General features: G+C 34.7%; 1 protein-coding gene across 1 annotated transcript in view; it reads right to left on the reverse strand.

The window, feature by feature from the left end:
* Positions 1–24,784, reverse strand: part of AGMO (alkylglycerol monooxygenase) — a 273,361-nt gene that overhangs the window by 244,063 nt on the left and 4,514 nt on the right. Inside the window, exon 3 of the mRNA XM_070425136.1 lies at positions 17,510–17,661. Coding sequence (XP_070281237.1) covers positions 17,510–17,661 — 152 coding nt within the window. The remainder of the gene's footprint in view (positions 1–17,509; positions 17,662–24,784) is intronic.

The raw sequence follows: 24,784 nt of genomic DNA on the forward strand, positions 1-24,784 counted from the left end.
GGGGTGTGTGTGTGTGTGTGTGTGTGTGTGTGTGTTAAGGAAAGGCATGATTTCTTCAGCAAATTGCAAGGAAAAAGAAAAGAAGAAAGAAGTGGCACTTATGGTAAAAGGAGATTTAACATTTTAATAAAGCAACCATTGCAATGTAAGGACTTATTGCACCTTATTAATAATCCAAGGTGCAAAAATGTTATGACATTTGTGAGACAATGAGAAATTTAAATATTAAATGGCTAGCCCATGATAATGAGCAATTCTTTTAACCATTTTTTATATGTGACATTAGTCAGGTAAATATATAAAATAAAGGGGAGCCTGGTTGACATAGCTCAGTGGTTGAGCATCGACCTATGAACCAGGAGGTCGCAGTTTGATTCCTGATCAGGGCATATGCCTGGGGTTTCGGGCACAATCCCCAGTATGGGGCATGCAGGAGGCGGCCAATCAATGATCTTCTCTCATCCTCAATGTTTCTATCTCTCTCTCCCTCTTCCTCTCCTTTCCTCTCTGAAGTCAATAAAAATATATTTAAAAAAAGAAAACACAGGGGAAAGGCTTATTCTTAAGATATACGAAATTATTAACAGATCAAATGAATGCATTGACACAATGTGAGGCTTGCATCACACAGATTTTGTGGGTATGGATGTGGGTGTGAAACGGGTAGGATAAGTCATGGGGTGATGTGTTGGAGTAAATGATGGGCCATAGGTGCCTATTTTTGTCTTTGCTAAAAACTCACCGTAATGGAAATTAAAATGAAATAAAGACATTTTCAAAGAAACAAAAGTTAGTAGAATTTATTACCTACAGATCTGTGTTAAAAGTAGCACAAAAGTAAGTTTTCAAGAAGGAAAAATTATCCCAGATAAACACACAATAATGCAGGAAGGAAAGTCCCTAGAAAAGGTAAATTAGTGGATAAATCTAAATGAATACTGTTTAAGATAATAATAATAGTCTTGTGGGTTGAATTACATATAGAGTTAAAATACCTGACAAAAACTGAACAAATGTTTGGAAAAGAATTAATGGAAGTCGTCTGCGATCCTTGCATTTTCTGGGAAGTAGTAAAAGCACTAATTTATATTTAACTGTGATGAATCAAGGTTGCAAGTTGCATCTGTAGAGTAACCTCTTATCTTTGGAAGATTAGAGACAATGGTGATTGATTTGTTTGTATTTATAAACAGTCAAACTATTGAAATGCATTCCTTTGAGGCAGCTGCTCCTTGCAATAAACACCCTCTTTTGTCTTGCTGGTATGTCCATTTGGGATGAGTAATAAACATAGGAAACTAAAGCTGAAGAGATAAAGAACACGGTAACAAGGTTGAACTCAACCCCATCAACAAGGGAAGAGTTACAAATGCCAATGAAAGCCCTCCAAGAACGCCAACACAAGACTGAAGGAAACCCATGCACACCCCAACCAAGAGCAGATTCTTTTCACTTTGACCCCTCACCCATACTAGGCTCAACTTAGTCTAGAAATGTTTGTTAAAAATTGACAATTTTTTTGGCTTATTTCTAATTCTTTGTGTCATGTAAATAATAATGATCATTTAACATACAAATATAGCTCACTGCATTCCATTCAGGTAAATGAAATTAGATCTGGAAGAAAGTGTCTAGATAATGTAGTTTCTTTCATGAACATGGATGAATAACAAACAGACACTAATGCTAAAAACTGGCATAACAACTTAGCCTATGTGGGAACTTTAGAAGGCAAGCATGTAAGGATGGTTATAATTGCACTGCTTTTAATTGCATAGACTTTAACACAGAAATGACCTCATTTGAGCCTCATGACAATCTAAGGAGGTAAAAGGGGGGTAGTGTTATTATATCAAATTTAGAGGCTTTGAAAGAATAAGTAACTTACTTATGGGCAAAGAGATACTACTGATTAAGAAAAGGAAGTGAACATACAAATAATTTAAATAAGCTAAATAGAACTTATTTTATTACCATATGCATCCGTCATCCAAATGTCTCACACTCAGAATGACTCAGTACTTAATGCTTTTTGAATTTACCAATCTCTTGTGTTGTCTTTTAAAAGAAAATTAGCAAATGACTAATGTCTCTCATTACAAATCACTATGATGAACTTTGATATTTCTTTTTCAACTGAGAATTATATTAACTAGAGATCTGCCTACACACTGAGGTCAGTGTCCCCAGACAATATTTTCTAAGATTTTTTCTATTTTAATAATTTTCATCTATTTAGAATTTTTTAGGAGTAATGTTAGGAGTATCTGCAAAGACTATGACATCTTAGAGAAATAATAATCTTCAACAAACTGGAGACTATTATCAGTTTATTTTATCCTTTCTTTTATAGTTTCCATCCTCCTTTGCCCCCCAGCCCCCTCACACCCTCAGCCCCATTGGCTATATTCTGTGTAGTTTCTCTTAATACACTATTGAAAAATTTTCTCTTCTGCTTTATACAATCTGCTATCAAGTCTAGCTACTGAATTTTAATTTTAATTTTTATACATTTTAAGAACTTCTATTTATTTTGTAAATCTTCAATGTCACTTAAAATTCTTTTCCTATTGTTTATTTGTAAGATTTTATGTCTTTAAATATATTAAGCATTGTTGTTAAAAATCTGTGTTAATATTATTGGTATCTCACAACTCTGCAGGTGAAATTAATTTGTCCATTTAAAAAAAAAATTTGCTGGTTGTAAAATAAAACTGTTTGTTTCCTTATGTACCTGATTTTCTTTGATGTATTCTGGTCATTGCTGTTGAAAAAAGCAGTTGAGACACAAATAACCTCATAATTTTTCCAGTAGTATTTAGTTTTACCATTTTAACCTACACCTTTCTAACCTGCATTTATGGCTTGAAATGTATTAGATAAACCTCTACATTTTGGCTATAACTATCTGTTTGGGCTGGAGTTTAACTTATAAACAATTAGGAACCAATTTTGTTTTTATCTCTTTTTATTTTTTTCTATTTATCCAGTATCAATTTCCCCCACATTCTGGCAGGAGTGTTGGTGAAGAGATGAGTTGGTGAAGAGATGAAATCAACCCTACCTTTGGAGATTTCAGCCTAATTGATAGGGTCCCCACCTTTGGCAGACCCTAGGTTCTTACTTCTATCCCCTTGGTTCTGAAGGCAACCAAAATACCACTCACTTTCACAGCAATTTCTACAGGACTGCCACATACCCACACTTTGAAAGTGCATTAGAGTATTACTTTAATTTTCCATATCCTTACTGTCTTCAAGATTTAGCTTGGTGATTCCTCACTATTTTGGCAACTCTCTGAAGCTAGGAAGACAGTTTTTATATTTCATTCAGCAGTTTTAGTTTCCCTCAGAGAGGAAGTTAGTCCAGTAACCTGGCCTATTATTAATAAAGCAGGAATCTCAGCAGAACTGGAAATCATTGATCACGCCCTTCTTGAAACACTTTCTTCATTCTCCTTAGGGACCCTGCACCACACCCTCCTGTGAGTTTCCCAGTCTAATCTGCTGCTTCTTCCTGGTAAACCAAACACAAATAATAAAACAGCACAGGGCTCAGGTTTTACAGTGTCCTCGCTCTGTAGACTTGTTCCTTTAAATCCCAATCACTTCCACAGCTTTAAATACCATCAATAAACTGAAGATGTACTCATTTGTGTCTCTAGCCTGGGCTTTTCCTCTGAAAGTGCCTTTTACCCAACTTCCTCCTTGACATTTTCACTTGGTCCAATAAGTATCTCAACTTTGACATGTTGAAAATGGAATTCATGAACTCCACCTGGCTCCTTAAACCTACTGACCCTGCTTCTCTTGACGACATATTCAGAAGTAAAAATAACTGTGATTTCAACAGCACACCAGTTGAAATCACAGTCATAAAGAGAAGGAATATATGTATCATTCCTGAAGTAGTTATTTAGAGCACTCTGTTAAGAAAGATGGTATGGTTTCAGTGAGACAAAGCACCTTACAGTCTGCAATTCTGGGATTCCTGGAATATTATCACATCCTTGATATATATGAACAATAATAATTAAAACAACTATCATGGCTATGGGGTTTATTGTGTGCCATAAATTGAACACATAATTATTTCATTTAATCCCACAACACTTTGAAAAGTATATAATAATACCCACTTTACAGGAAAATAAATTGAGATTCAGGGAAACTAAGTGTTATTATAAGGTCACAGTAATTAATAGATGGCAGAATCAGAATTTGAAATCAGAAGTATCTGTCCTTAAAACTTCTCCTTTTATTCTCTGTGTGAAACAGCCTTTATGAAAAGGAAGGGCATCTAAAAACTAGGAACAGGCCTGGCCAGTGTGGCTCAGTGGTTGAGTGTCAAACTATGAACCAGGAGGTCACAGTTTGATTTCCAGTCAGGGCACATGCCCAGGTTGCTGGCTCAATCCCCAGTAGGGGATGTGCAGGAGGCAACAAATCAATGATTCTCTCTCATCAATGATGTTTCTATCTCTCCCTTCCTCTCTGAAATCAGTAAAAATATATTAAAAATAAATAAAAACTAGCAAAGGGAATAAATGAGTGTCTTAAAATAGTATAGGAGTATGTAAAAATGCTTTTACATTTTGAAAAAATAACTGTCACATGCAGAGCTACTTAATGTCAGAGATAAGAAAGGAAACAGTGCTGATGGTATATTTTGCGAGAATAACTAAATTAACCCTTCTATCCTTAATGGCCTTTAGAGGCATTGGATGGAATATAGATACTTTCCCTGAGGTATGTCAAGTTTTGTCATCTTGCTCACTCTCTCTCCCACCCCACCCATCACCCTTCTGTTAAGAGGGGAGGCTGTTCTGGGAGATGAGGGAGGCATTGCTGCCCTCCATGATGCCTGAACACCTTATTCAGTGTTGGACTCCTCTTTCTGCTGTTGCCTCACTCACAACTTCCTCCCACCACCTGCCTATAACAGGAGAAATGCAAACCCTATAGAAGTAGTTCCTCCCTTGGGTGCATTTACAAAGGATAAAAAAAGGAAGTGCTGTGACTTTTTAAATTTCTCTTCCAACACAAGGACTCACTTGCTGCCTGCTTATGCTCTGGAGACTATTACCAGGCTTTACCCTGGGGTCCAGCTCTTATGCATTTCCACTGACAACGTTCTCTTTATTAAAGTTTGGCTACTGAATTCATTTTGAATTTACTTATTATCTGAGCAAGTTCTCATACTTTTATCTTTGGACATCATTTTTCTCTCCGGAACTACATGAGATTCAGAGAAACACAAAATCCAAATAGCTTCTTTCCTCTCCTTGGTTCAGTTGTATGTTGGAATTCAGCCAAAGAAACGTCAACTTCAAATCCCAGAGCCCTTTAAAATTCCCAAATTAGGATGTGTTTTGTTGTCATTCCCATGGATGTATAATTTGGCTTCTAAGTAGCACACAAGGCATGGTAACCATGTAGAACATAAAAGAATATTTTGTTGTATATGAATGAATATTTGAATGAGGGCAATATCTATCCTAAACTGGAATATTCCAATATTGCACTACCATGGCTTTCTCATGTAGAGAAAACTCTACTCTTCTTGCTTTATATTTAAAGATATTATTAAGATTAGTTCATAGGAGAATTAAGAAATATACTGCTAAAAGATGGCATTGTTCTGTAGGATTTAGAAGCAATTTTACAAGTAATTTTGCTATTTTTCTTTAATTGTATTTTTCGGCCTGCAGTAACTTGGAATATTCACAAGCTATTTATTAGTCCCAGTATACATAAGTAAGATAAAAATCAGTCTATTTCCATTTTATGGTAGAAATAAATTCATCAAAAACATTCAAGCATTAACATTTTAAGGATAAAGAATTATCATATTGAGTCATCATTTGATTTAATTCAACTTATTATCTTTTATGAATTGGCTTTACACATATAAGGATTTTTAAAGCACTGCTGAATAGTTCAGAGAGATGGAAAAGTATTTCTTTCTTTGAAAATCTTTAAAAATCAGACTGCAGTTGATAGCTAAGTTATGTTTACTATTTACAACTTCCTCTAAAGATACAGGTATTGCATTCCATGTCTTTTAAAATGTAACCTTATACTTCTGTTGAGCAAACATCTGGACTTTTAGCCCAACTCATCATTTCCTTCTGTATGTCCAAAATCTGTCAGTCATTTCAGCCGAGATTCAGCCCTGGAGAGAACTGAAAAAGTTACATCCCTTTTTGGTCCTGGTTTTATAAACTCTTCTTTACCTTTTCCCCAGGATATCAGTAAGTATAAAAATAAGCAGTCTGAATTCCATCTGGCTCTGGAGAAAGGAGCCCAGGGTGACCAGGGCCATGTGCTTCATTAACATTTGCTTTTATAGAATGAAGAACAAAGCCTTCATATGGAAGAACAGACACTGTCCACACAGTTATAAAACAAGCGCTTTTTTTTTTGCAAAGTAAATACAATATGAATATAGGAAGCAGGAAGCTTGAGCACCAATGAGGCATATATGTGCTTTCAAAACATAAGTCTCTGACACTCCATAACATTAAAATATTCAACTGCTCAACAAAAAATTATGATTAGCTTCACAATCATTAATTCAAATTTCACTGAATCACAAGAAGAATTTAAAATATTATAATTATACTTCAAGAGTTTAACACATCATCAAATGAATAAAATAAATACAATTAAATAGAAGATGCCTGACTGGTTTGGCTCAGTGGATAGAGCGTCAGTCTGCGGACTGAAGTGTCCCAGATTCGATTCCAGTCAAGGGCATGTACCTTGGTTGCGGGCACATCCCCAGTAGGGGGTGTGCAGGAGGCAGCTGATCGATGTTTCTCTCTCATTGATGTTTCTAACTCTCTATTCCTCTCCCTTCCTCTCTGTAAAAAATCAATAAAATATATTTTTTTAAAAACAGAAGAGAATTATTGTTGTTAATAAATTTAGCCTAATGGTGTGTGGTGTGTGTGTATTATGTGTGTTATATTTAACTATACATGTATGTACTAGATTATTTCATGTTTAAATGCATTTATGTTTTATATATGTTGTTGTATGCCTATGTGCATGTGTGTCTTTGTGTATGTGTATATGAATATATTTATGCTTTTATTAAAACACACAGGAAAAATAAAGTGAAGCTACAAAAATGGTTAACTATACGGTGTGGTTGCAATAATGTAGAAGAGGGATACGAGAATAATATTGCATTGGAAAGGTGGGGGAGCCCCACTTTATCCTTATGTAACTTAAGCATTACATTCAAAAAGCACCAGCTTGGCTCAGAGGTTGAGAGTCGACCTATGAACCAGGAGGTCATGGTTCCATTCCGGATCCCTCATGAAGGCACATGCCCCAGTTGTGGGTTCGATCCCCAGTGTGGGGCATGCAGGAGGCAGACAATCAATGATTCTCATCATTAATGCTTTTATCTCTCTCTCCCCCTGTCCCTTCCTCTCTGAAGTCAATAAAAATATATTTTAAAAAATTTGACACCTTAACAACCAAATCACTAAATTTATTTTTTCTTACCAAAATATTTGAGGATTTGTACATGTTAATACAAGCTAAAATATGTAGATTGGATATATGTATTAATATATGCTGTATTTAATGAAAAAATTAAATTTCATGAGAGGCTAGAAATTGGCAAAGCCCATAGACTCTGAGATCAACAGCCTTGCATCCAACTATCCAGGCTCCAGCACAACAGTCTGAAAGTTGGACAAATTACTTAAACTTTGTTTTAGTTTCTTCTTTTATAAAAATGCTGTGACAGATATCATCACCTGGTTGTTTTAATTAAATACAAAAATCTATGAGAAACACTTAGAAGCACTGAGAACAAACTCAGTAAATGTTAGTCTTTATTAATATTATTTCAAAAAGTGACAGGTTTTCTATGCCTAATAGGATAAGAAGTTCTGGTACTTATTGGGCCTTAACAGATTCACAAATGTTTGGTTTTTTTGTGTGTGGGGTTTTTTTGTTTGTTCGTTTGTTTACTATATCTAGTTCAGATAGAGTAGATATAAAATCTGGAATCCTATAGAATTTAAAGATGGCAAGAAGACTTCTTATTGCCTATAAACACCTCCTTAAACTGTAGTGGATTCAGTGTTCATCTGTGACCCAGAAACGTTAAGCAAAACCCCTGAGAGTGGTATCTTTTAGTTCTTCCTACTGAAGGTTTTGATCGGTGTATACACTGAAGTATGCCTTTCAAGTTACTAAAAAGGTGGTGGGTACTTAAGATCCTAGTAATATATATTGTCATTAAAAGGATTTACCCTTATGTTGTGGTTATATATTTTTTACATTGAAATATTTATTCCATTCTCATAATCAATTCCTTTCCTTGACATTAATAATTGCATCTATCCTTTTTCATATAATTGTATCTATCCTTTTTCATATTCCAGTTTTCGACTGATATGTAGTCAAAACAATTAAGCTATGATGGTAACTTAATGTGCTTATTTAACCATGTGGTTTTATTCTTAAATTATATGACTGCTTTCACTATTCCTTTGTAGTAAAATTTTAAAATTTGTTTTACAGGTCTTTGCTACATGTGATTTATATATTACTGCCTCTGCTAAATATCCTCTGTAAGACTCATTTACATTATTTTCTACTTCCTACTTGTTTGCATTTATGCTCTACCTGCCGTTCACTATGTCCTTTAACTTAAAGTCAGTTTGTTTGTTTTTCCTAAGCAGTTTTATCACCATAGTGGAACCCATCAAATTCTGCATATTGGCATATTTTCCCCACTATATTCCTAAATTACTATAGAAAAAGAGATCACTGCTCATGAAATCTCATACTGATGCAAAAGGATTTTCTATTTTTTTAACTACCACCAAGTACCACCTGCACATCTTATGAAGTTTTCTGGGGCTTGTCTGTACTGTTTCTGTAATGGATGGTCTGAGCACTTCACTCAGAGGACATATACTCTTCCTTCAAACAGCTCCAAAGCACAGAGTAGGCGCTGAACATTTGTTTTAAAACTTGATTCAGCATAAGCTTTATATTGTGAAAATATATAGCAGTGTGTTTTTTTTTTTATTAAGATTTGTGAATTGTGAGAGGAAAAAGACATATACATACTCTAGAAATGCCTACCACACAAAATTACATGTTGGAAAGCATTTTATGAAGTACAAGGATTTAAACTGTTAAAAAAGGCCAAAGTTAAATTATATATTAAAGAGAAGAGAAAACTCTGTTACAGTGATTTTTAAAAATTGTTTAAATATATTTTTATTGATTTCAGAGAGGAAGGGAGAGGAAGAGAGAGAAACATCCTATATAATAAAAAGGGAATATGCAAATTGACTGTCATGCCCTCGCACAAGATGGCCACCCCCATGTAGTCACAAGATGGCCGCCACAAGATGGCTGGCAGGGGAGGGCAGTTGTGGGAGATCAGGCCAGCAGGGGAGGGTGGTTAGGGGTGACCAGGCCAGCTGGGGAGGCCATTGAGGGGGGCCAGGCCTGCAGGGGAGCAGTTAGGCGTCGATCAGGCAGGTTAGGGGGCGACCAGGCTGGCAGGAGAGCAGTTAGGCATTGATCAGGCTGGCATGGGAGTGGTTAGGGGGTGATCAGGCTGGCAGGCAGAAGTGGTTAGGGACAATCAGGCAGGCAGGCAGGTGAGCGGTTGGGAGCCAGCAGTCCTGGATTGTGAGAGGGTTGTCCAACTGCCACAGGGATCAGGCCTAAACTGATTGGGCCTAAAGTGGCAGTTGGACATCCCCCAAGGGGGTCCCAGATTGGAGAGGGGGCAGGCTTGGCTGAGGGACACCCCCCCCTAAGTGCACAAATTTCATGCACCAGGCCTCTAGAGTCAATGATGAAAGAGAATCATTGATTGGCTACCTCTTGCATGCTCCCTACTTGGGATGGAGCCTGCAATCTGGGCATGTGACCTGACCAGGAATTGAACTATGACTGCCTGGTCCATAGGTAGATGCTCAATCACTGAGCCATGCCGGCTGGGCTGTTACAGTGATTTTTTTTTTTTTCAAGTAATTTTCTAGGTTCTGGAAAAGAGATTTCAATTTGTAAACTGAAAAACACTTAGAAAAATTACATTTAATTAAGATGAGAAAGTAACAAACTTTAAAATATAGATAAAATGTAAAAATGCTAATAGATTTCCTTCTCAATAAGAATGTGAACTCCATCGGGGCAGCAATTTTTATTTGTTTACTGCCACATTCCCAGAAATTAGAATTCCTAGAATATAGTAAATACTCAATATCTGATAAAAACCAGAATGCCTACTTAATAGTGTTGTTCTGGGATTTAAATAATATAATGTGTTATATTATCACTTAGTGGAGTACCAAGCAATAAAAATAAGCATTAATTCAATAGTAGTAATACTTAAGTAGTATTATCAATATACCAGTCACTTTCTTAAGTTTTGACTCATTTAAGTTTTAGTAAAAATCCTATGAGATGTGTAGTATTATGAGTTCCCTCATCGATTGAGTAGAATAATAAGACAGAAATTAACCTGCCCCAAATCTCAGGTAATAAGTGACAATACTAGGAGTTGAACTCAGTAACCTGGCTCCAGAATATATGTTTTTTGTTCTTTTAATCACAATATTGTTGCTTCTCCAATGGCTTTCATTGATAGGTGACTTTTAATTAATAGTATTACTATTAATACTATTACTAGTATCATCATATCAGATATAATGAATTTTAAACAGAACTCCATTTGGCTTTTATACACACTACTTTGAGAAAAGTTTGTTAGCATATTAAAAGATTTGTAAATTTACAAATTAGTGACAATGATGGGAGTTTCTATTGTCAGTTTTAGAATTAACTTTATAAACATCTTTGTATTTTCTCTGTCATTATTGTAACTAATTGATAATGTCTAATATCTATAGTAGAATGAACAATCAATGTCCTGATCTGTTATTAGCCAAGCTATTTCAGGTGCCCAGTAAAGGGCTGGTATAAGATAGGTGGTCATTAAATCTTTGCTGAAAAAAATAACTCATGAATGAGCTATGTATGAATGACAAGTTTATAACTGTGGAAAGAAGTTTTTAAGTTAGGTGATGATTTCTCCAGGAATCTTCACTTAGTGTATTCTCTTAGTACTTCGCAGAGAAGTCTTGCTCATTATGCTATTTTAATATGCTAACATTAAATTCAGGCACAATTATAATTATTTACTAAATGAAAAAGAATAGAATTCCACTTGGTTTGAATTTTTGAGGTGTAAAATTATTATTCTCTAATGTTTTTCCCTCCCGTGCCCATTTTAACACCCCTAAATCTTCAAAGAAGCCTCCATCTAGCTTGCTTAGAGTTTATCTATTCATTCATTCATTCATTCATTCATCCATTCACTCATTCATTCAACTTTACTCAGTTCCTATACTCTTAAGGCATTTTTTTATTTAGACTTCCTTACAAAAGTGGGAGGTAAATAAAATCAACAAAATCTTTCTGAGAGACATTAATCCCAAAGTTATGTGTGTGCTAAATAGTTATACTTATACACACACACTCACACACACACACACACTCACACACACACACACACACTCACACACACACACACACACACACACACGTTACACACCTAGATCTCTTGAAACCAATGTTAATGTTCTCTCTGCTATATAGCCAGCAAGAGTACTAGGTCCTTGCACTAAAAGAAAAATAAGCATGTTCTCTATCTCAGGGAGAGTCACAAGTCAGACAGCGCTCATAAGTTAATCTTTATCACTGCCTTCCAGTTTCATTTTAATAACTCATTTCCCAGCTTTTTTAATCTCTGGAAAATATTGCCATATCCATCCTCAAATGCTCCCAAGGATTCCTGGAAATACTTCTACACATTAATATCAATGTTAAAAAAGTAGACTTATGAAGATTCCTAAAAATCTTATTCTTCATCAAGTGTGTAACTTCCCTGCTTGATATCTCAATGCATCTATACCTTTAACACCTAGATGATGTCCAGAACCTTTGTTTCAAATGCGTTTTCTATACATTACCTACATATAGAACCTAAGAACACCAAAGGAAATTTAGACTGTGGCTTTAAGGAGGACTGCAGCTGCCAGAGATAAGAATAAACTATTTTAGGAAGAAGACTCCCTCAAATGGGGCTCTGTGAGGGAAAATAATGGTAACCTTTCAGTTCATACACATTTTAAGTGTTTTAATTGACAGATGTTTAACAGTAAACATAACATAGCCTCTGTCATTGAGATGAGTTAGACTTAGAGGAAAATGATTAACACAGGTGCCATGTTTTCTAATAGAAAGTGATGATGAGAAACTGGAGGTCATAGGCAAGTTAGTGGGAATTGCAAGGCATCCCTCACATATATTCTAAATGATGACTTCTCCAAGGGCTGAGAGAAAGTGAGAAATCATGGGACTAAACAAGGGGAATGGCAGATAGGAGTAGGCTTCACATGAGTGGTCAAATAAGAATACAATCAACACTATACTAGTATTTTTAAAATAAGGAGTGAGGCATAATATATGGCAAAGAGTTATAAAAATAGGTATATTCTGGTATTTAAATGAGAAACACAAATGTAACTGAATGTTTAGTGACCTATTCTTCAATATAGAGCACAATCCTGGTATCATTACAAAATAAAATAACTTCAAATTAATGCATCTGCTTATGTTCATTGTTTAAACAACAACAGAAATTAGGATGATCTAAATTTAACTCCCTTAGAAGTCAGGAAAAATATAAAAATGAAGTTTAATAGTCATATACGAAGGCTCAATCACAATAAACTATGGGACAAGTGTTTATAACTAATTACATAAAATTGTCATCCACCTTGCTTAAATACAGGAAAAGAGGAATAGAAAATACACTAAACAGTTTACTTATTGACTAAAAGAATAGGAGTTTTGAGGGGATTTTATAGTTTGTTTATTATAACAGTTTTACAGATGAAAACTTTATTTCAGAACTACACTAAATTGTTTTGTAGCCTGAATGTATAATCAATGACTCAGAATAAAATAATAATAAAAGATAGTTAGGTGAATTCTAATTTACAACCCTTATAGAATGTGTGAGGATGCTGGCTATATCAGTCAGGGTCCAATTAGGAGACAGAAACCATGCCTGTAATTTGAATAAGGAACAAGTGTTGGAGAGGCCGTGAATGTAAACTGGTAATAATGCAAATTGGTACAACCACTATGGTAAACAGTATGGAGATTCCTAAAAAAATTAAGAATAGAGTTACCATATGACCCAGCACCCCCTCTTTTGGGTATCTACCTGAAATTTTGAAAAGATTTATTCGTAAAGATATATATACCCCTATGTTCATTGCAGCATTAGTCATGGTGGACAAGACATGGAAACAACAAAAGTATCCTTTGATAGATGATTGGATAAAGAATATTTGGTATATACATACAATAGAATGCTACTAAGCCATAAGGAAATATGATATACTGACATTTGCAACAGCATGGATGGATCTTGAGAATATCATGCTAAAGGAAATAAGTCAGAAAAAATAGGAATTATATGATTTCACTCATATATGGGATATAAAACTGAAAGCAACCAATTTTCAGGCAAGACGAACCAACAAACAAAAACTCATAGACACAGACAATAGTATGGTGGTTACTAGAGGGGATTAAATATATGGTAACAGAAGGATATCTAACTTTGGGTGGTAAACACACAATGCAATATACAGATAATGTATTATAGAATTGTACACTTGGAACCTACATAATTTTATTAGCTAATGCCACCCCAATAAATTCAATTAAAAGAATAATGATTAACTATTTTAAAAAGTGTTAACTACTAAAAGAAGTAAACAAGTAGTTAAGCGATACAGAGCAGCAACTGCAGAACACAGCTATTGCCCATAGAGCTGAGGGAGAGGGAACAGGCAGAGCCTCCCCCTCCAAGTCTAAGAGTCAGATATCTTTGGAGAGGCTGTGACTACACAGGAACTCTGCTGGTGACCGAGGTACTTCGAGAATGCATAGGCCCCAGAGGGTGAGGGCTACAGGTAGTGCTCTGATCTTGTTCCCTGGAGGACACAGGATCTTATCAGGTTTAGGCTAGAGCTTAGCCATGAACCAAATGCTTACCAGGCTCTCCATATACTTAGTCTGTTGTGAAGACAGGGAAAACAGCACTCTGGAAAATGGAAGCTAAGTTTCTTCTGCTGTTCTGGCTTTTTAGCATCCCCACAGTCCCTTAAATTGGCCAAGTCTAACATCAACTCAACTGGCAAAGAAGAGTTAGGCCCACCTCTGGTAGCACAGAAATAGCAAAGAAGCATTTGGAGAAGAAAGGCAATAAAATTAACAACTTGTCTGCTGCTCCTTCCCCCATCCTTGCTGTGGAAACCAATAATGGTAAATGTGCAAGGTCACACAAGTATGCTTACAGTCATAAATAATCATTTCTTGGTTCTTTTTTCTAAATATGGTTCCCTATTATATTAGTCTCACTTCAAACTATTTACCAAGAAATCATGTAGGTGATATTACTTAACAATTTAATGTTTTATTGAGACATAAAGTACATAAACTTTAAGTGTACAACTTAATAAACTTTTACAAACATATACACTCATGTGACTACCAACTAAGACAAGTTAAAGTCTATTACCAGCACCTTGGAAGGCTCACTCTTGCTCTTGCAAAGCAGTAATCATTTACATTTTAAATGTTCCTTAAAAAATCTTTACTCGCTATTTTACATGTTTAGTATAACTAATAGAAAGCATAAAGAAAAATAATGCATCCTTTTTTTAATGGAAACTATGCATGCAATGTTACTTTTCATTAAAAACCTATCTAACTTTATCATTCTACATTTCTTTCTTAAGTTGTAAAAGTACTCTGTAGAAATTACTGTGCCCTGTAAAGCAATTTGCCACACCATTAAGTTAATAATAATTAGCAATTTTCTCATTATTTCAAAGAAAAATTAAACATACAGCCTCAAATACCCCTCTCTCTTTTGCATAAAAGTTAACACATACAGCCTCAAATACCCCTCTCTCTTTTGCATAAAAATTGAGATGAAAATGAAGTTTTTGAGAATAAATTCTTTTTCACTAATACCAAACTGTCCCCTTAATTAAGGTGAGAAAAGTCCCCATGTATGCAAACAAATAACAACATAACAGATATCTAGCAATAATTTGGGTTATTAAAGAAATAATTTAAATACACGTTAAAACAGAAATTTAAGTATATTTCTTCAAAACTCATAGCATTTAACATTAACAAATTTGGAATATAGATATATCATTTTATTGTAAATAGTGAGAGTAACACATTAAATAGAAGCAGTCATTTCTCATATTTTAAAATATTTGGATTTTAGAACTGTTCAAACTTTTCAGTTGAATAAATTTAACCAATTAACCAGTATAAGCTTAGTAATCCAAGGCTCAAGAAATTTGATATTAGAAGTTTTTTCTTATTCCTATGAAGTTTTTCTTATTCCTATGAATTACTGGGTTTCTAAAAAGCTATTTTAATATTTTTATCATATAGATTTTAAAAACTGACTGTCATTTTGAAGTTTGACACATTCAGCTCCATATTTTATTTTTTTCCTACTAGCTTTCCATCACAAGTCAAAAGTCTTTGAACTTATGATTAGGCTTCATAGCCTGAAGGTGGTGAGTATTATTCCAGAAGGTTTTCAGATTTTTTTAAATGCCTCCCTCTACTGGACTCAGTTCAATTTTTTTCTAATGGGAAGCATACTTTAAACAGCTTTGATTTCATGTTTTTAATACATTATTTTACTTTATTGCTCTTCACTGAGAGCACTTACTATCAACTTATTTTTTAGAAGTTTTATATTTGGTAATATTTTGTTGGTTCTTTGTTTCCTGTATAAGGGGCTTTCAAAAATTAAGCAAATTTGCAGATTTCCCAACACATCCAGACATGACAGTGTATTAGGAGATTCCTGAAATAAACTAATAGAATATAAATGCTTTGTACATTACCCATTTGCTGCATAGAAAATGAGGAATATTGCCAATGGGTTAATTTTAGAGAGGAAAATGACTGTTTTGAAATAAAATACAAAGTTTACTACCCAGACCATATTTTATTCTTAATCACATTCAATTTGGGAGTATCCTCTTGCATTTAAATATAAGGAAATGATGTCAGGAGCTGACCTATTATTTTCAAAGACAAAAGTTATCACACACAAAATAAATTACTTTTTCTAGTTTACATGTTCAATTCAAATTATTTTAATGAGTTAACACTTTTTATAGTTTCCTGAAATGTATATGTTTAAACTTTTTAGCAAAAGTGACGCGGTATTTAGTTTAGCCGCCTTAATCGGACGCCTGTGGATGCTACTCCTATTTCCTTTATCCTCACTTAGGAAGGATATTTGGTCACACATACTCCTACACACACAGCTCAGTTATTCACTCTGATCTTGGGACTCTTCTTCCTATCTCCCATCTATTTTTTATTATTATTATTCCAGGTCTCTTTCTCTTCCTTCCTTCCTTCCCACCCACTCAACTCAACCACCCACTGAAATCCTGAGTTCTGCTCTTAGGTAGTTTTTCAAAATTAGCCCTTTCCCCCATTTCCCTTCAGAAAGACTTCTGCATGCCTTATTCCTCCTTGGAGACCACTTGCTCACCTCAGCTCTTCAATCATTCTCCAACCTCTACTTACCCCTACAGAGGTTTAGATGGTTTCTTGCACTTCCATTTCCCTCTCCATAACAAAATATTTCTTTGGAGGGGCATCCAAGAATCCCAAAAAGTAAATTCTGAGAACCAGTGCAGCAACAGGGCTTTGAATTAGATGAGTAATTTTGCAAAGCTTTGGTAATACTAAAGTGCACTATGGTGAACGCCTAGCTGATTGTATTTTCATTTGTAATGAGGAAGTACAGCCAAGAGTTTCAATCAAGCTTACGTATAACAGCACACATTACCTAGGATTCCATGCAATTACAGAGCTCTTCTGAATGACCCTGGATAATTGGGATGTGAAGTTTGAATTTGAGTGCAAGTGTCTGTAGACTCCAACAAGCTCACCATAATAAGAACAATGTAAGGCAATATATAAGGTGTCCCAAAAATGTATACATACATTTTGAATAATTATAAAGGTAGTGTCTATTAAAATACATTTTAGTTTCAAATTGAGCTATCAGTTGTTAAAGTGTGCATACATTTTTTGGGACACCCTGTATAAAAAGTAATGTTATATCCATCAATTTTTAAAAAGTTTATTGTAATAAATTTAAAAAGTATGAAAAATACACCTCTAATAATTTCACTTTTTAAAAAGTGACTTCAGATGGTTTCCATTTAATTTGAAAAAATTGAATTATTAATCTTTACACATACTGCAAAATAAACAATGTTATTCATTTATTCATTAGTTCAATGAATACTTACTAAACACCAACCATGAGCCAAACACAGTTTAACATAAATTATCAATAAAAGCCTTGATTTGAAACTTACCGTGGGCCATGCGATGGAACCAATAGTAGCCAAGGTCAACTCCTAAGAAAGTTAAATACCAAGTCCATGGAGAATCCCAAGGCAAAATGATGAGCCTGTAGTTCTCCCAGATATAAATGTAACTGGTCAGTTCAATGCTCCTGAAAAACAATCTGGAAAAATAAGATTCACAAGCAATTATTATATTACCTTTTAGATGTAAAATTATGCTAAAACATTTTAGATAATATTAAAAAATTAATATAGTCATGTGTAGAAATATAATCCTTCCCCCTTCTTTGTTGTTTCTGACTACTCACTCCATCATGTCTTTTAAGAGGCTTAATTTTCCTGGTATCAAAATGAATCACATAATGTTTCCTTGTTTCATAGGTATCACTGATTACACTTATTTGCATTCTCAATTTCATGGAACTTAGGATGTCATTCACTTTTTATGTCTCTTAAAATGCTTTTCTTGGAACCCATAAACATGACAAAACTTTGACTTGCTTTCTATACTTGTCATTTCTAAATCTTAATGAACACAATGAGGGTGCTTTTTAAAGGAAGTTACTGTAAAAGGTAGAAATTATAAATAGCATATTTTAAAAGGAGTCTGCAAATTACCTACTACCTTAAAATATGTTACTCCCATAATATTTTCCTTTAATTAAAGTTACTGCTGGCTAACAATTCTCTCTTCCTCTCTACTATCTCCTTCCTCTCTCATACACACACACACACACACACACACACACACTTTTAATGGTTTTTATACATTATTCTTAATATTACAAATTGGATATTCATAGCATTTCAATATTTCTTGTAATATAAACTACAGCTCTTATGGTATAAGGCAGTGGTCGGCAAACTTATTAGTCAACAGAGCCAAATATCAACAGTACAATGATTGAAATTTCTTTTGAGAGCCAAATTTTTTAAACTTAAACTATATAGGTAGGTACATTGTTATTAACTTAATTAGGGTACTCCTAAGGCTTAGGAAGAGCCACACTCAAGGGGCCAAAGAGCCGCATTTGGCTCATGAGCCGCAGTTTGCCGACCACGGGTATAAGGGAATAACCTTCTCTTAGAAATAAAGTACATATATTAACCTAGTTAAAATAAACAATTGTTTTTAAAACCCAGACAACAGGCCATAACCAGTTTGGCTCAGTGGATAGAGTGTCGCCTGCGGACTGAAGGGTCCCAGGTTTGATTCCGGTCAAGGGCATGTACCTTGGTTGCGGGCACATCCCCAGTAGGGGGTATGCAGGAGGCAGTTGATCGATGTTTCTCTCTCATCAATGTTTTAACTCTCTATCCCTCTCCCTTCCTCTCTCTAAAAAATCAATAAAATATATGTTTTAAAATGAAAAAAAAAACAGAGAACAGAATATATCTTGCCACCCGCTGTACCAAGCTGTAAATTTTAAACTCTTATTTCAAGATCGTTCAAAAAGTACATAAAATAAACTTCAATTTTATAAAGTGTGATAACTGTTTTCTTTAAATTACTGTGATCAAATTTAAGATCAGACTCAAGATAATTATTCCTTTTATTCTTTTAAAAATTTGATAGAATTTACTTTTCTTTTATATTTGTAAAATATATTGATAATTCTACCTAATAACATTTATTTATAAAACATGAACAAGTGATGAAATTCTTAAATATTCTAATTTTAAATTAAAGTTGAAGAAGTAGCTTAAATTAGTATATTGTTAAAATTCACATTTTAATAGTATTTACCTTCATACAGTTACCTTCTTTGAGTTAGCATGTTACTGGCCCTTTTGGAGACCAGGCCTTTAATTTTAATGTACTTTTCATTTAATTATGATATGACTTTAATTATTAATGACATTAAAATTCTCATTTTATATGCTTCTATCATTTAATCTGTAAAATAGGTTACTTTACAACAGCAGTGATATAAATAATAGAAATACCAAAATACCTACACTTTTTCCATAAAACCCAATTTTCAATTAGAGATTATTTCTGGTTTGTAAAATAGCCCTTGTACCCAGAGGGTAAGAAGATGCCTAAGAAAGAGACAGATCACTTCAGGTTGGTAGATGGCAAATTTAATAAACATGAAAACTTACAACCAACTGCAAGACAGGTCAATCTCTGCACCAGCCCACCAGAATCTTTAAAAAGTTTGGTGCCAGATTACTGCAATTAAGCGAGTCATAACCTTTTTGCTGTTGGAGGGTCTTGCCTTCAATTTCTTTAAAAATATACGCAATACCTGTGAGGCGCAATGAAGTGATTTCAGTAAAATTAGGTATGTCTGTGTAGAGCAGTGGTTCTCAACCTTCCTAATGCCATGACCCTTTAATACAGTTCCTCATGTTGTGGTGACCTCCAATTTCATTGTTACAAATTGAATATAATTAAAGCATAGTGATTAATCACAAATACAATATGTAATTATATATGTGTTTTTCTGATGGTCTTAGGCGACCCCTGTGAAAGGGTCGTTCGACCCCCAAAGGGGTCGCAACCCACAGGTTGAGAACCACTGGTGTAGAGGCTTTAACTAGGTTCAGTCACTTATTCAATCCAGATGGTCTCAACAACACCTTACTCTCTCAAGGCCACATCCTGAAACAGCTGCTGATATGGGACTAAGAGGCAGAACATATATTCCAAGGATAGGAGATGAGGTAAGAAGCTTTCAATTGTGCAGGTCCAGTTCGTGGGCAAGCCAGCATTCCTTTTGATGACCTTCAGCAATTATATGGCTGGAAAGAGCATTTTGGTCCCTGAGTGTGGGTTTTGATCCAAAGGAACTACCTGCCCAGAATTCCTCTCACAACCCAGGCCACATTCTGGATATTTTACAATCCCCTGTCAAAGTGGTCCAAGCCTGCTTACAGGACCCGCGTGGGCCTGGCTCCTGGTCCAGTCCTTCAGAAGGCTGACCTGTGCAGGTGTGCAAACTCCTGGACATGACTAGGCAATCAAGAGTGTCTATTTTTGGTCATGTAGACAGAGTTGGGACAAGCAATCTGGGATGTCCACACACATGTGTGTGAGATCCCTTACAAGACAGGACAGGCCATGGGGCCAGGGGCCCCCACACTCTTCTGGAAATCTAAGGAATCTAAATGGAAACCTTGTCTTCCAATTTGTTATAGTTATTTGTCAAAGTAAAGAGGTGGGGAGTAGAACAAATTTTATTTTAAAACATGTTTTAGACAAGAGCTTCTCAGGTGTCATTACTGACATTTGGACAACATAATTCTTTTTGTAGGGGTCTGTCCTATGAAAACTGTTACCTGAATTATGAAATCTTAAAATTATTTCCTGTTACCTAGTAGTAAAAGGCTAACCATACGATTTTAATTTTGGGGTAAAAACGGTAACTAATAACAATTTTTATATGGTTCAGTCCAATAATTTCTCTAAAACAAGGATTCTAAACCTTGACACTATTGCCATTTAGGCCAGATAATTCTTTGTTGTGAAGGCCTGTCCTGTGAATTGTACACTGTTTAGCAGCATACCTGACTTCTATTTACTAGATACCAGTAGCACAGCCCTCTCCCCAAGTTGTGACAACAAATGTCTCGGGGGTGCGGATTTTCCCCAGTTGATACCCTAAAAAAAGACTGATCCAGAAAGAAAAATGAAAAATGAGAAAATACAACAGAAAATTGAAATAACCTACAACTTTTTACATAAGCTTTAGTACATGCTGTCAAAACTGATCCATTCATGGATTCATTCAATAAATTTATATTAAGAGCCTACTGGGTGCCAGGGACAGCACAAGACATGGAGGACATAAAGGTGAACGGAACAAATATAATCACCAGCCTCATCAATGCCCCATCAGTTCAGAATCTTTGTGTGTGTGTTTTTAAGTTACTGTCTCTTTTGTCAGTTCCGGTCACAAGTGAAATAGATTTTAAGACACGGAGTCTTTATTAAACAAGAGACCCTGCCTGCACGTGAAATACTTTTTATTTCCTGCACAGGTGCCAGATCTTGAGCAGACACCCAATTTATTACTTTGTCAACTTACTTATTAGGGTTGACACAAATCGAGCTGAAATATACCTGGCATCCTACAGTAACGGCTTTATTTTTTTTTCACACTTTAGCACGAAGCCAGACTTTCTTCTAGGTGAAGGGAAAGAGGGGAGAAGCTGTGGGAGTTAAATTCCCTGCTTTCTATCAGCAAGATGAATATGATCTTCTTCCATCAGAAACGGGAAAAAACAGCCATGGACTGCCCACAACTACAAACAATCCAGCCAAGGGATACAGCTGGGAAAGGATTATCAAGCTCTGGAAAACCCTTGGTTGCAGGAAATAGCACCTACATTTTCAAAAATGTTCCCACCAGACCTTGAATCATAAACCAAAGTGCCTTCCTCTTTCGTTTTCAAATTCCTTCCTCTTCTCCCAGCCCCAACCCCCAGCATATGACTCTGCACTCTGGAATTCAAACTTCAACTCTGTAAACCCCATCCTGTGGGAAGTGACATATGTAATATGTATGTAAATATGAGTTTACTATATCATGTGGAGATGGAATATTGGGAAGTTCAGGGGCTTTGGATAACTAAATACTAGATCTCTTTTACTCACTAAATTTGAATGCAAGACCACAAAATGTTCTAAATATAAGGAGACATTAGAATCCTCTAATCAACCTATAGAGGTTTCCCTTTCATTGTCCTATTTTCTTCATAAATTCCCCCCAAAGAGCAATTTTCTCTTGGGTCTGAGGTTGGTCTTTTGGAAAATGAAAAGTAGCTAATTCTTTATGTGTTTATATAACATTTTCTCTCAACACTAGAAATGTGTCCTGTCAATATTTAGTTACTATAAAATCTGGCGAGGCACTAAATTGCTCTTCCAGTATGATCCTGGATTTTTAAAAAGATAAAGGTAATTTTATAATGTTTAGAGTTTTAAATAATTAATAAATTAGAATGACTATTATTTGGTGAAGAGATTACTAATTAAAGCTAATTAGTTATGACAGCCATCTCGGCTTGAATGTAAAATGGAAAGGAAATGTTGGACATGTCATTCCTTCTTTCATTAGGCTTCATAGACAATAAATTTATCTTGATCTCAAATACTTTCATGTTTTAATCCTTAATCAAGTAAATTAAATTTGATGCTCTCATTGCAAACTGGTAAAATTTCAAAGCAACTTGCAGCATTATGAATTATGTCCCCCGTACTCACAGACATCTGCCAATTTATACTATTTCACAACTGTCATTAGAGCTGTGTGCACTCTCTGATTTGGCCAGATTATGCAAAGTTGAAAAAAATAAATTTTTATTTCTAATAATATTGTCCCATAAGTCAGAAAATAAATCAATATTTAAATGAGATTATTATAAATATTCTTAGGAGCTTCAGGGAATTATAAATAAATAAATATACTTACATTATATAAATATTTGTTTTATGAGAAATTTTGTTATTTATTAATTTCAAAATCTCTTAAACCTGGCCCAGGAACTTGCACTGTTTATCTGTTAAGATGCTGCCACTTTTGCTCCATCTAGTGGAACATTAATACTTGCTCAGTGTTTACAAAATATATATAACCTCTACCTTCTGCAGACAGATAACATTTGTACTACTATAACTTACTATGAAATGGTATTACCTTTATGAAACAATTATTTAATTTCATTTCATTTTACTACAACCCCAAATCATAGACTTTTATATACACAATGTGGTAGATTTTGAAGTAAATTTGCTGCACTTTTCATTTTGCAAGAAGTAAATTACTTCAAGTAATTCAATTATTCTATTGAATAAGCACACAAATCCAGGCTAATAAATACCAGGAATTTTACATTCATTAGGAACGATTATTCTAACAGCAATCTCTGAAAGTACACAAGTAACAACAAACTCTGTTTATAAGGTTTCTAAGGTAAAAGTTTAGAGGAAATAAGCATTCTCCCTAGCAAATACAATTAACAAACATGCAAGTTTTTAAATTTTATTTTCTCTACTAGGGGATGTTCTTTTAATAATTTTCTATGTTAATAAATATATTACTATCAACATTAAATATTGTTATTAGTATTACACAAATACATATCTATGATTATGGACAAAGAATATTTATGAAAGTCATCATCCAAAATGATAGCACTCATTTGTTAGAAGTCTGATGTTGCCAAAGGCAGTATTATCTCTGATCCTAAAGCCTAGTATAAAAACCCAGTATACAATTTTTCTTTATTCTCCAGTCCCACCCCAAGGAGTCAAAAGTATTTCAAAGAAGTTTAATTTCCTCCTCTTTAAAAGTTTTTTTTGAAATTTTCTTGTCAGGAATGGAAAATTCCAGGGCAGTCATGGCAGTAAAACTGTGCATATGTACCGCTGAACATTGCCCAGCTAACTCCATACTGAAATTTGGCAGTGACCCATACGTATTAAAAGTGGAGAGTCCCCAACTTACTTGAAAATTTACCTACTTAAATTATCCCTCCAACCTATTGCAATTTGATTTATAATCTGCTGTTTCAACAGAATAAATGAACCCATTAAAAACAAACATACTGTAGATATTTATATCGGGAATAAAATTTCTCTGGGGAGGATGCAATTTATGGAAGCAGAAACATTGGAAGGAAGTAACAAATTGAGGTCCTGGTTTTCTAATGAAGGATTGGAAATTGAGTTCTGCTTAAAGAAGCAGGAAAAAAAAAGGATGTGATTATTTTTCACTCGTTAGCATTTAAGTCAGTAGCAGGATTATTCACAAGTTTTGTATAGATTTAATAAAAATAGATTTTGTAAAAATGTTGCTAGTAAAATGTTGTTTAATTTTTTTAAAGCCACATATTCAAATGATTGACAGAAAGGCAGATTATCTGCATGTGATACACTGGGTTTAACTATAATAAGAAAAAATATTTGTCTATAACTTCAAGACTAGATTCTGATTAGGAGGGTTGCCCATGGATTCCAGAAAAGGAAAACAGATGCAGGCCTGCCCAGAATCCAGTTCTTAGGACAGATGGACTTTTATTACACATGATGGTCTGTTCGACAGGCTTGTAAATAAGATATAATCTTGTCTATGATTACTATTTTCCCTGACGTAAAGATTTGAAAGGTACAGCATGCCGTTTTCTCTATCAATATGGTATGTATGCTACTAATCTTCAAGATATTTCAAATTTTATGTAACAATAAAATGGAGATCCTCAAATAAACATTGTTTTTCCTCTAAGTCTGCATACAGCATTTCTATTACATGAATGGCAAAGTGGAAAAATATGTTC

The sequence above is a fragment of the Myotis yumanensis genome, unplaced genomic scaffold, assembly GCF_028538775.1.
Source record: "Myotis yumanensis isolate MYYU_CA2020_CCGP unplaced genomic scaffold, mMyoYum1.0.hap1 SCAF_9, whole genome shotgun sequence".
Lineage (NCBI taxonomy): Eukaryota > Metazoa > Chordata > Mammalia > Chiroptera > Vespertilionidae > Myotis > Myotis yumanensis.